The 12,687-nt window shown below is 41.6% G+C and overlaps 1 protein-coding gene across 1 annotated transcript in view; it reads left to right on the top strand.

The window, feature by feature from the left end:
* Positions 1–12,687, top strand: part of LOC115096939 (S-adenosyl-L-methionine-dependent tRNA 4-demethylwyosine synthase-like) — a 279,452-nt gene that overhangs the window by 77,760 nt on the left and 189,005 nt on the right. The window contains exon 8 of the mRNA XM_029612261.1: positions 11,591–11,717. Coding sequence (XP_029468121.1) covers positions 11,591–11,717 — 127 coding nt within the window. The remainder of the gene's footprint in view (positions 1–11,590; positions 11,718–12,687) is intronic.

The following is a 12,687-nucleotide window of genomic DNA, read 5'->3' as shown; positions in this document are numbered from 1 at the left end:
CTGGCGGAGACTGTTCGCGGTTCGCAGTCCATTACTGGCATCTCCGTGGGAGGGGCTGAATACAAAGTCTCCTTGTTTGCGGATGATCTCCTTTTCACGGTCACCAATCCTGACTCCTCATTATCCGCTTTGGCACAGGAAATTAGATTGTTCGGGAGGGTGTCTGGCTTCAAGATGAATGAGGACAAATCTGAGTTGCTTAATATTTCTATGCCCGATTTAGTGTACTCAAGGATGGCTGCACATTTACCCTTTAAGTCGGCAAAAAAGTGGATAAAATACTTGGGGGTCAAGATTTGCCCGGATCTGCGGCAATTATTTGACCTAAATTACACCCCGCTTGTCACTTCCATTCAGTCTATCCTGGATAGATGGGACAGAATGAATCTCTCTTGGGTGGGGCGCATTGCGGCGGTCAAAATGACGATTCTCCCTAAATTTTGCTATTTATTCCAGACCTTGCCCGCTAAAGTCCCTCTTAAAGCTCTGACTCTTTGGCAACGAAAGCTCTTTCGATTTGTCTGGAAGAGAAGGCCTCCACGGGTGGCTAGGTCAGTTCTATATAAGTCTAAATTACAGGGGGGTCTTAATTTCCCTAATCTGTTATGGTACTACGTAGCTAATTTATTAGCTGTGATTATCAATTGGCACTGTCACAGTCAGATCAAGCCCTGGATAGTAATAGAGAAGGCGATTGCAGGGTCTCCTCCCTTGACTACCAGGGTTTGGGCCCCACACACTCCGACAGGGGACGGACTAACAACTTTCTCCCGGGTGGTGCTGGACACTTGGAAGTCTTGGAAAAGGCGGCTTGTAGGTGATCTGGTGATGTACCAACATACATCGTTCTTGCATAATCCATTGTTCCCCCCGGGGCTGGACGCAGCGTTCATTCGACGTTGGCAGCACAAGGGTCTCTCCACTTTGGGGCAACTTTGGAAGGGTGGTCTACTCATACCTTTCCCCGATTTACAGGCTCAGTTTCATTTAGATCAATCAGACCATTATACCTACCTGCAGCTTTCCCATCTTTTTTCCACTTACAGGCTATCTCAGCTGTTCTCTCAGGAACAGCCACTTTTTCTCACATTCTGTAGGAACGCCGATCAGGTTAAGAGACATGTCTCTCGGGTTTACGCTCTTTTAAATAGGGGCACGGGTGGGGCTGACACGCATCTAGTTCACTGGAACTCTGATCTGGGTGGTATTATGACTGAGAAGATCTGGGAAACGTGTTATCAGCGCATATCTAGGTGTTCTATTTCAGCCACTTTGAAGGAAAATGGCTATAAACTTCTCTATAGATGGTACCGCACGCCGGATAGATTACACAGGATGTCCTTGCGCCCGAATGCTAACTGCTGGCGGTTGTGCGGCAATATAGGCACCTTTTTTCATATGTGGTGGGAATGTCCTAGCGTTGCCAAGACTTGGGCTTACATCCAGGATTATATTCAGCATACCTTAAATCTCAAAATTCCTCTAACTCCCCAGCTTTGTTTATTACAGGTGGACTCCGGAGAGGGCAGCAGCTGGGAGAGAGCTTTGGTGACGCAGGTGGCTTTAGCTACCAGATGTGAAATAGCGCTCTGGTGGAAAAAGGTTGAGACCCCTGCATTACGTGATATCCTGAACAGATTAGATAAAGTGTATCTTATGTGTCAGCTGACCGCTACTAGGCATGATCAGCTCCCTAAATTCCAGAAAGTGTGGGCTCCATACATAAAGGGGATCCTCAAGGACTGAAGCTCCGGAAGCCTTCTTATTGTTGTTATAGAGGTTTTCGATATCACTGACACCATTTTCGGGGAGACGTACTCTCCTCTCTCTCTGACAATTTACTTATTCAACCATGTTTCACTTCTAGGTTTACCTTCTCCCTGGTGCAAGGCTTGGAAAGGTTTTAGGCGGGGTGGGAGGGGGGGAGGGAAGGGGGAGGGTAAGGGGGGCGGTGGTTCTGAGGGGAAATAACCAAGAAGCATCCATTTAGTGTTCTCAAAGTTTTTATTTTCAATTTGTTACCACTTAGTTTGTACATTATAGTGTTGAGAGGGAATATGCTGTTGTTGTAACATGCTCATATTGTGCCACCCAGCGCTGCGGCGGTGCGGCACTGGTTGGAGACTGTCTTTGAAGACACATATTGTCCTGTACTAGTGGCGTTGAGTAATGTATGTTATCATGTCCATTGCTATCCTCTGTATTTGGGAAGCATTTCCCACTTATGTAAACAATTTGGTACTAATAAAAATATAAATTACAAAAAAAAAAAGGCTTGGATAAGTTCTTGGAGTAGAAGTCCATTACCTGCTATTAATTGAGTTGACTTAGAAAATAGCCACTGCTATTGCTAGCAACAGTAAAATGGAATAGACTTAGTTTTTGTGTACTTGCCAGGTTCTTATGGCCTGGATTGGCCACTGTTGGAAACAGGATGCTGGGCTTGATGGACCCTTGGTCTGACCCAGTATGTCATTTTCTTATGTTCTTATGTCCTTATGAAGCTTGCTGGGCAGACTGGATGGACCATTTGGTCCTTTTCTGCCATCATTACTTTGTTCCTATAACACTCACCTGATTTGCTGCAGAAATGTAATAGCCCGCTGAAGATCTACATCTGTTGGCAGAGTACAGTATGTGCTTGCTGGATTATTTTATTACTAAGGTGATGGCGAGGAAGGCAGTTTCAAATAAAATGAACAGGTGCAGGTCTTGGCAGAGCAATGCTTTTCTACATGAAAATCTTTAGGTTGGCATACTGTACTTACCAACTAAAGGACAAACCATCAACAGAGGAAAGAAGTTCTCTGTATTGATTTTCAAAGTATTTGAGAATTATCACTTTCCCCTAGGATATATAGGAGTTTAATAACAGATTTTGAATTTCAACAAAACTTTTGATTTCAGCTCTCCAATTAAAATATGGATTGTATGCCATCTCGGTAGCAGTGCTGCATGGGAATGGGTTCTATTTCCAGCTCATCTTCCTTGGTCAGCTGGGGATGCTCATGGCTCCTGTGTTGGCGGGAAAAGGGGAAGAAAGGAGGGCAAGTCAGTCATTGTGCAACAACTACACCTATTGGACGAATTTGGTTGATTCTTGAAACAGACTATTGGGTAAAGTGGTGGGTTTGGTAGCTCTATGAAAAGCAGAAACACAACTTCTAAATAGTCAGTCCTCTGGTATTAACAGTATTAGCCCATTTGAAAAGGAGATTGAGGAAAGTAGAAGGGGACTAGAGAAAATCTAAGTTATCTATTCAGGAGGGGACTTATCAGACTTTTGTAGAGATTTTATAGACCAGCAGTTGTCCTGGCTAAAAAGTCTTAATTTTCTTATAGGATGCAATCCTCCTTGAATAGATGTTGAGAATTATTTGAGTTGGAGGTCTGGTTTCTTGACATTTACAGGTTGCAAAGATCCTGAGGTAGTCAATATGTGAAATTATTTTGAGGAGTTATTTTAGATTACGTGAAGAACTTTGTACTGCGATAGAAAGTTTATAATCTTGGAATCATTATTATCCCTGCTCTTTCAAAGCATGACCATGTAAGATTTCTCACTCAATCTTCTTTTCACAAATTAAGACGTCTTTGACATCTAAAACCTCTTTTTCACCTCAACTGATTTCCACTCTGTCCTAAATCTTTTGTTCTCTAGCATGGACTATTGTAACTCGCTCTTAATCAATTTTCCTGCCCATACTACCCGGTCATTACAGATTATACAGAATTCAGAACTCCAACCCATGAACATATCACCCCTGTTTTGGAATCCCTTCACTGGCTCCCTATTACATATTGAATCCTCCACAAATTGGCTACAATTATACATTCTTCTATTCATAATATCCACTCTCCCTAGATCACATCTATCCTTAAAATGTATACTCCTATTAGATCACTAAGATCCTCCTCCCTGATGCTTCTCAATGTTCATTTCCCTAGAGTAGTCCATCTGAAAGACTCGAGAATGTACAATTTTCTCTGCATGTCCTCTCCTATGGAATTCCTTACAAATGAACTAAGAAACCTTAATGAATAATCCTTCTCTAGAAAAGCCTTAAAAATATGCTTATTCAAGTAAGCCTTCCCCAATCTGGCAGACAATACATAATTATCCCAGGCCTCCCTTGATTTACATATTCTGACAGAGAACTGATTTATCCACTATGGTAATTTGTATTTTATTTTTTAAGTTTTAGTGAATTTTACTTCATTATGCTGAACGTAGGAAGGGTGGGTCATAAATGTTTTAAAATAAATAATGAAGCACAGAATCAATATTACTAGTGTAATTATTTGATATAAGGCCTATAAGTTCTGAGAATGCATATGCCATTTTTCTTAGCTTGCCTTTAACAAGAAACAAGTCATGAGATCAGATATATTAAGGAGAAGTTACTCATGAGGCTAACTGTGCAGATATCAGGGAAAACAGGACAGTAGCTACTTGCCACATCTAAGTGTTTGCTGATGTGATAAGGACAGACAGTTGGGGCCTCAAGAACACATGGGAGTAACCCAAAGAAAAACTGAAACTAGGACAAAGGTCAGCAGAATCAACATAAAAGACCAACTTCAAGCTAACTGTTTGAAATCAGAGAAAGAACAGATCAGAGGAAAAGCTTGTTACACATTACAGTGGTTAATGAAGTGCCTGTGTTTTACAGTGGTTAATGAAGTGCTGTGTTTTTGTCTTTCCAAAGATATATATAAGACTCACATTGGAAATTATGAGGCAAAGTATCATTGTGTATATTCTTTAATGCAAAACTAATCTTGATTGCTTTTATTGCTTATTGTCAGACTTGTAAGTAAAACGTCTATACTTATAAGTGTGTTGTGTATTCTGACAAAATAACCACCAGTTTTCCTACCTACTACAGACTAAGGATATTGGCAAAGTTTCTTTTATTGATAAGGTGTATGTCATTTATGGCACATTGTGTGAGATACTAGAATCTACTGTTAGTGTCTCTTGGAATAATTTCTAAATGGCCAATAATGAACAGATTCTTTGGCTGCTTGCATATATTTAAGCCTATTGTTCAGTTGATCCTTATCCAACTTGGTTGATAAAGCCTCTAAGACTGCAATGTGTGGTGTATTGGTTGCTATTGTTAACTCTTTGTCAGGATTTTTCCTGACTGCTTGAAAAGAGCTACTGTACGTCCAATACTGAAGTGTCCTGCTTTAGAATCTGCTTTTTCCAGAGAGCTATAGATTCATCTTATATCTTCCCTTTATTGGAAAAGTGACTGAGCAGGCGGTAGTTGGCCAGTTACGGGAATTCTTGGAGGATAACAATGTTGTGGACTTGTTCCAGTGTGGCTTCTGAAGGGGACATATATTATAGAGATGTTTTGAGTTTCTCTGCTGGATAATCATCTTTGGAGACTGGGTGGAGGATATATGGTTCTTTTTGGTTTTGATAGATGTTCCTTCAGCTTTTGACACTTTTTAAAAATTATTTTAGTTTTTTTTTTTTAAATTAAATCAAGGAACAGCAAACAATCATGAAAAATATAAAAATAATCATAATAAATAATACCCAACCCTCCACACCCCTACCTCCCACCCCTAATTAGAATAGTCATTCTGTAACAACTAGAAAAGGACATCATCCCCTAAAACATTTCCCATGTCCACCATTTTTAGATATCACACAACTGTTCAGAGTTTCCAAATATCATTACATTTTATAAGCAAACTATTTTTTATCGCTGTTAGCAAAATAAACTCTCCAAATAAGCTGCTGTAATGAACCCAAAAAGGATAAGTGTGCGCCTCTCTATTCTGCAGCAACTTCACAATGAGCCGCAATAATGATTTGAATAATCAATTTCATTATTCTAGGAGGCACATCAGGGGCAGGAAAAACTAGCAAAAAACTGTTGGGTCTTTCAGTAACTTAGCATGAGACACTTTACAAACTAAACCTAAGACTATGTCCCAATATTGTTGAGCTAATGGACAGTTCCAACTGATGTGAAAGAAGGTTCCTATATCTCCTCTCTCACATTGGGTTAAACTCTGTGCAGCCTTTCAGGGGTAAGATACCAATGGTATAACAATTTATATCCATTTTCAACAATAGGAGAAGATACTGAGTATTTCCCTTAACTTAAATTATTTATTTTTTAATTTATTTGTTAGGCTTTTATATACCGATGTTTGGAATTACCGTCACATCGGTTTTACAGACATTTCAAAAGATGAAAACATAAATATCAATATAAAACAACAATAAAGGTCAATAAAATCATAGGAACCAGCAATTAAACGTATACACGTATTTAAAAAATAAAAATTATAAAATATAAGTGATTTAAAAAACTTAAACACAACTAGTAAAAAAACAAATAACTTAGTCTATATGAATTATAAAAAATAAGCAGAGACGTGGTCTTAAGAATGGTCCAAAAAACAGAAACGTGAATAAGGTTGTGATTAGTGAGGTTGAGAGAGATTAGCTTTAACCTATGCCTTCTTTAGCCTGTTCGAATAACCAAGTTTTGAGATTTTTTCTAAATGACTTAAGATTGTTTGTAACCTTAGTTTCACTGGTAAAGTGTTCCACAATTTGGGACTTGCAAGTGATGATGCTCTCTCTCTGACCGCGGTAAGTCTGGCTGAGGAGACTGATGGTATTGAGAGTAATCCTTTGTTGGCGGATCTCAGATTTCGCTGTGGAGTGTGAAGCCGAATGATAGCGTTTAACCATTCTACCTGCTCACCGTAAATTGCTTTGTGTAAAATACATACGGGTAGAATTTATAAATTTACGCGAGTGCGTACTTTTGTTCGCACACCAGGTGCGAACAAAAGTACGCTGGATTTTATAAGATACGCGCGTATCTTATAAAATCTGGGGTCGGCATGCGCAAGGGGGTGCACATTTGTGCAACTTGCGTGCGCCGAGCCCGGCGCGCGCTGCCTGTTCCCTCCGAGGCCGCTCCAAAATCGGAGCGGCCTCGGAGGTAACTTTCTTTCCACCCCCCCCCTGCACCTTCCGCTCCTTTCCCCTACCTAACCCACCTCCCCCCGGCCCTATCTAAACCCCCCCTACCTTTGTTGGCAGATTTACGCCTGCCGAAAGCAGGCGTAAATCTGTGCGCGCCAGCGGGCTGCTGGCGCGCCATCACCCGACCCGGGGGCTGGTCCGGAGGCCTCGACCATGCCCCCAGGCTGGTGCCACGCCCTCGGTCATGCCCCCTCCTGCCCCTTTTACGAAGCCCCGGGACTTATGCGCGTCCCGGGGCTATGCGCGCACCAGCGGCCTATGCAAAATAGGCGCGCTGGCACGCAAGTGCCCTGCGCGCGTAAATCCAGCTGGATTTACGCACGCAGGGCTTTTAAAATCCGGTCCATAGTGTTTTGTATTGAATGCGTTTTTCAATGGGTAGCCAATGCAATGATTTCAATATTGGAGTGATATGATCTTTTTCTGCAACCGGTTAATATCCTGGCAGCTAAGGTTTGTAGTATCTGTAGAGGCCGAATTGTAGATTGAGGAAGTCCAAGAAGAAGAGAGTTACATAATCTGTACCTGTAAATACTAAAGATTGTAACACAGTTGCTCCTAGATTTTTATCCCAGGCAATAATGTGAGCAGGTTTTTGGCTTAACTTCATATTTAACAAAGAATACATTGAAATCGGCCTCTTCAATTTTAAAGATTTATCACACATGCCTTTCAAATTGACGTCCCTTTTAATAAATCACACTTAACCACTTCTCCTTCTATGAAGTGTCATAGTTGAAGAAAGGGAAATTTATCCTCTTCTGCCAACTGGTACTTCTCCTGCAACACCTCAAACTAATAACATTATTATTCTCCCGCAATTGTCCGAGCGCCAACTTATCCAACACCTTAAGTTCCCTGAAAAAATACCCAGTACAAAATCCCTGTTATACCCAATAGGAGAGAAAAAAGATTTATCTCTTTTAGCAATCAAATAGTCCTTCCAAGAATCCCAAATTCACACAGTTAAGGCTGTACAGGGGCAATGGTGCCAAACTAGCCATGAACACTGTCAGACTATCTATAGTGGAGCATTGACAATGGAAGAGAATGTTTAATCAAACCCTGACGCAGATCCAGCTTGAAACACGGACCCATGTTGGGAACCACATCAAGAGCAAGGATCTTCACAAACTATATAGCGATTTTGAAAGATAAGGACTGAATTTTAATTGCAAAACACAAAAGGCCGGATTTTAAAAGCCCTATGCATGCTGGGCCTATTTTAAAAAGGCCCGGCGACATGCGTAAGTCCCGGGGCTTTATTAAAAGGGGCGGTCTGGGGGCGGGGCCAGAGGCCTCCGACACAGCGGCCATTGCTGCTGTGTCGAAGGATCGCATGCTGGCAAGCTGCCGGCGCGTGCAACTTGTGCCTGCCCAGAGGCAGGTGCAAAAGATAAGATAATTTTGGGGGGGGTTAGAGTAGGGCTGGGGGGGGGAAGGTTAGGGGAAGGGGTGGGAAGGTTAGGTTATGGGGAGGGAATGGGGGAAGGCAGTGCGGCTCGGCGTGCGCAAGGTGCAAAATTGTGCACCCCCTTGCGCGCGCCGACCCCTGATTTTATAACTTGCGCGTGCAAGTTATAAAATTGGGCATACATGTGTGCACCCCGGGTAGTGTGCGCACATGTTCGCTGCGCGTGCTCCTTTTAAAATCTACCCCAAAATTTTCAAAAGTATCATAGCTGGACCTATGATTACTTGAAAGGCCTTAAAAGTATTTGTATGCTGGTAGAGCCAAACATGAGGTCTTCATTATTATCGCGAGGAGGAGATTTGGAAGTGAATGTGTTTTGTACACTCGCAGAAACATAGTATTAAATTCAGCGTCATGCTATTGGAGGGGAGACAGCCACATATCTGAGCTCTGTTTTATCTCTCTATGAGCAGATTTGTACACTTAGGTCTTCAGGAAAGGTTAAGTCGTGTACCTCCTCGCTTGGGGAGTTGCATTTGACTGGGACTCACAATTGAATCTTTTTACGTCTGGGGGCTCACAGTGTGGAATGCCTTGCCCCAGGAGCTCCACCAAGAAACTGATATTTTTCATTTCCATAAAAAAGTTAGGCTTTCTACTTTTTTTTTTTTTTCCAATCTTTATTTAACATGAGGGATACAGGTTAAGAGTGCTTGATTATACAATACTTGCATAACTTTCAAAATACTGTTCGAGAATGCTTGATTATACAATAGTTGCAAAACTTTGGATTAACAAAAAAACTGTTTATGAATGAACGGGATGTTAGTTCTTAATAAATGCCTATAATATCCCGTTCCTATGTGTATGTTTTGAATTTTACACCATTCACACCATCCATTCATACCCTGAAGCGCACAACAATTCTTCAATCATTCTGTCATTCGACCAGCTGTGCCATGATGTCCTCTCCAAATATTGTATATGGTTCACCGTTCATTCACGTAACGATCAAGGTGGAATCAAGCGGGGAGTACCGTTTTTGAATTTACACCTAAGGTCTTTGCAAGTTACCAGTCACTGGTATAGCCGCTAACCAATAGTGATTGCCTGAGTACTTCCGGCAATTGAGCATTGGTCAATTCCCAAAGCTTCAAGTATTCACGGGATACCCAGGCTTTCTACTTTAAGAAGGCCTGTGGCTTCAAATAATTCTGATATCCTGTTGGTTGCTTGCTGTGGGGGGAGGATGTTAAATGACTTAATAGTTTTATTTTCTGTTTGTGGGACGTTATATTACCTGGTTGGTTGTTTGTGCGCTGCTGTTTTGCACTTTTGGGGTTTTGTGCCCCGTGAACTTTTGGGGGATTAGCGGGCTATAAATTATACTAAATAAATGTTTACAGGGTGCTGGAAGGAGCCTCGGTGCATTCCTTCCAGCTGAGGACTTTCGCTGCAGAGCTGGGCTAAGAAAGTTGGGAGGGGGAGATCTAAAATAGGGGACCTTCCTTGGGGATTTGCAAATAAATGCTCCTGGTGCCGGATTCCAGCCCTGGTTGGGATTGAGCTGGAAGCCCAGAAGAGCAGGATGAAAATAAAATGGACTGTATCTGAGGGTTTTTCTCTGCATATCATTTCTTTAAATGGCTTGCTTCGCCGCATGCATGTTTTGTAATCTCCTTGGCCTTTCCATGGAGCTAATTTTGCGTTGACAGAAGTCCAGGGGCGATAGGCTTTTAAAATCCAGAGTAAAAGCTTTATGTATATTAATGAGGCCCAACCTTTTTAGCCTTTGGATAATAAGACTTTAGGGGAATAGTTAACATATTTGCATAAATATTTCCTGTAGCCAGCCCAGGAACTGGAGAACTGAGTGCATTTTTACAGAGGATTAGGCTTTCTGGGATGTCAAGAGTTTAATTGCGCATCGATGCCACATATGAGCTTGGAAATAATCTGCATACTTGAAATTCAGTAGATTTCTTGGTGAAGTAAAGGCAGTTTTCCAGCATCTCTGTTTTGGACAATGTTACTAGAAACTCTATTAATCTTTTGTGGTTTAAGCAGGAAAATATTTTGACTTACGTGGCAGCAACAAAGACCCCTCAAGATCCAGAACCTAAGCATGGCACAGAAAAACCGTGTGTGTGTGTGTGTGTGAGAGATTTTGGGTAGTGGGGGATGATGTGTGGATCTGCATAGCACAGATGTGCCTCAGTAATTGCAGAGACCACCTGGCAGGAAGTGGAAGTTCAGGGAAGCTCAGGTTGCCACCAGATAAATGAAGGACTTTGCTCTCCCCAGCTTTTAACATTCTGGCACCCATTCATGAGCCCTAAATTCAGATTAACCACCAAAACAAAGGAAAAATCCCCCTTTATACCTTGCCACTGAATGTGTCCTAAGTCAGCCTTAAATCGTATGAATCTCATTAAAATACTGCTTTTATTTTTTGATGACTCTTTTTTTTTTGGGGACTCAGCTGGGATATGGCACCATGAGACTGCATTCACAACTGCCTGGGTATTTTATCCGATTTTTATGTCCTCTCCCAACGTGTCCCCTCACTGCAGCAGTAGTCCTGGGCCGGGAGCCATGTGTGAGGGCTCCCTCCCAAATCCTGCAATCGTGGATCCTGAATTTGGCTACCAGGTGTTGCCATCGCTTACTCCCTCCCCTCCCATCCCAGCGCTATGAACCTGGAAGAAATTGCATGATTAAGAAAATCGGATCACGAGATTTGCCTACACAGTTCTTAAATAAAATAGCCCGTGCACAGGAAATAATTTTCAGCATTTCACTTCTTATTTTAGGAAGCAAACCATCAGTCTTCATTATGTCAAAACTGACCTGGAGACAACCCCAAAACATGCTACGGGATGTCCCAAATGAATTCCTAGTACTCTGTATTTCCCAGGCGTGGCTCTCAGAACTATTACTGTTGTTTTCATCTGTTGAAAACAATTTTTTCTTCTTTGGATCCTGAGAAGATTTTTACCTAGGGGCCAATTTCTTATTTTGTAAACTGCAAACCTTTAACTTTCCACAGCTAAATGCATTTTCACATTTTCTAGCTGTCAAAAGCCCCTTAGCCTTTGTATGAGAGTTGTAGCTAACATTTTGGAATTTATGTCTTGAATTTGAAACAGAAGGAGCGAGAGCTAGCAGAAAGGTCTGAAAAGGTTGGTCCATTTCAAGAAAAGAATGCAATGGGCCAAGATGGCGAAATCCGAGAGATGATCACCCCGGCTCTTCGAGATGCTCTTACTAAACAAGGTGAGCACAGCTAGCACTGTGGGTTTGATATACTTAGCAGTATATTGTATCGTAAAACAGGGCAATTGGGAACAATTTACTTATAGATCTAATGAGGGCCTGCATAGGAGCTTACAGTCTTAAGTGGATATGACAAGCGTGGGAGATTAAAAAAAAAAAAATAAATAAATAAAAATCACTTACTCAAGGGCCACAAGAAGTGACAGTGGTAGATTTGAACCCAGATCTCTTGGTTACAAGTCCATTATCCTAACCACTAGGTTGCTCCCTCTCTTTAACCTTCACAGCCTATCTCTTGCTTTCAGAATACATTTTCTGTTGGATCAAGATAAAATGAGGGCATCCATTTATATGCCCAGTACTGAAATGACTTCATGTGGCCAAGAGTTCATTTTAGCATTAATTTTGGTTGATCGTTAATTGCTATTTTAAAAGGATTATTTGGTCCAGCGGCTGGAACTGCAGCAGAAGGATACCAGGGTTGAATTAGGAACTTTCTTTTTTTGCTGTCAAAACACTAACGCTTAGGCCATCAAACTGGGCCCAGCCTAGTCCTTCAATTTGATGTAAAGGAGTCTTTGCAGTTTGTAATATCTTTTATTGCATCAAGAAGAGAATTATTCAGAGAACATAATGTACTGGAGTTTTCAAGACCCAATGGAGACTTCTGAAGAAGCAACTTGTGGTTTCAAATATTTATGCAAAAGCAATGAAATGACGCAGTTGCCTCAAAATGTCAAATCACAATAAACAAGAAATTCCATGCAGAACCAATGGAGTCTAATTTCTGGGAAGCATGTATGCATCCACACGCACATATATACATGGCTAACAAAAAGCAATCCCGACAGGATCTCTTTGGACCCTCTGATGTGTCGTGTAAAAGACACTAACCATACAAATTATTGAGGTGAGGGGAAGGGAGCGCACACACAGACATGCTGATCTCATAAGCCGCCTTCTCTTTAGA

Source organism: Rhinatrema bivittatum, chromosome 8 (genome assembly GCF_901001135.1).
Source record: "Rhinatrema bivittatum chromosome 8, aRhiBiv1.1, whole genome shotgun sequence".
NCBI classification, from domain to species: domain Eukaryota; kingdom Metazoa; phylum Chordata; class Amphibia; order Gymnophiona; family Rhinatrematidae; genus Rhinatrema; species Rhinatrema bivittatum.
This window is presented reverse-complemented; position numbering and strand designations above follow the sequence as displayed.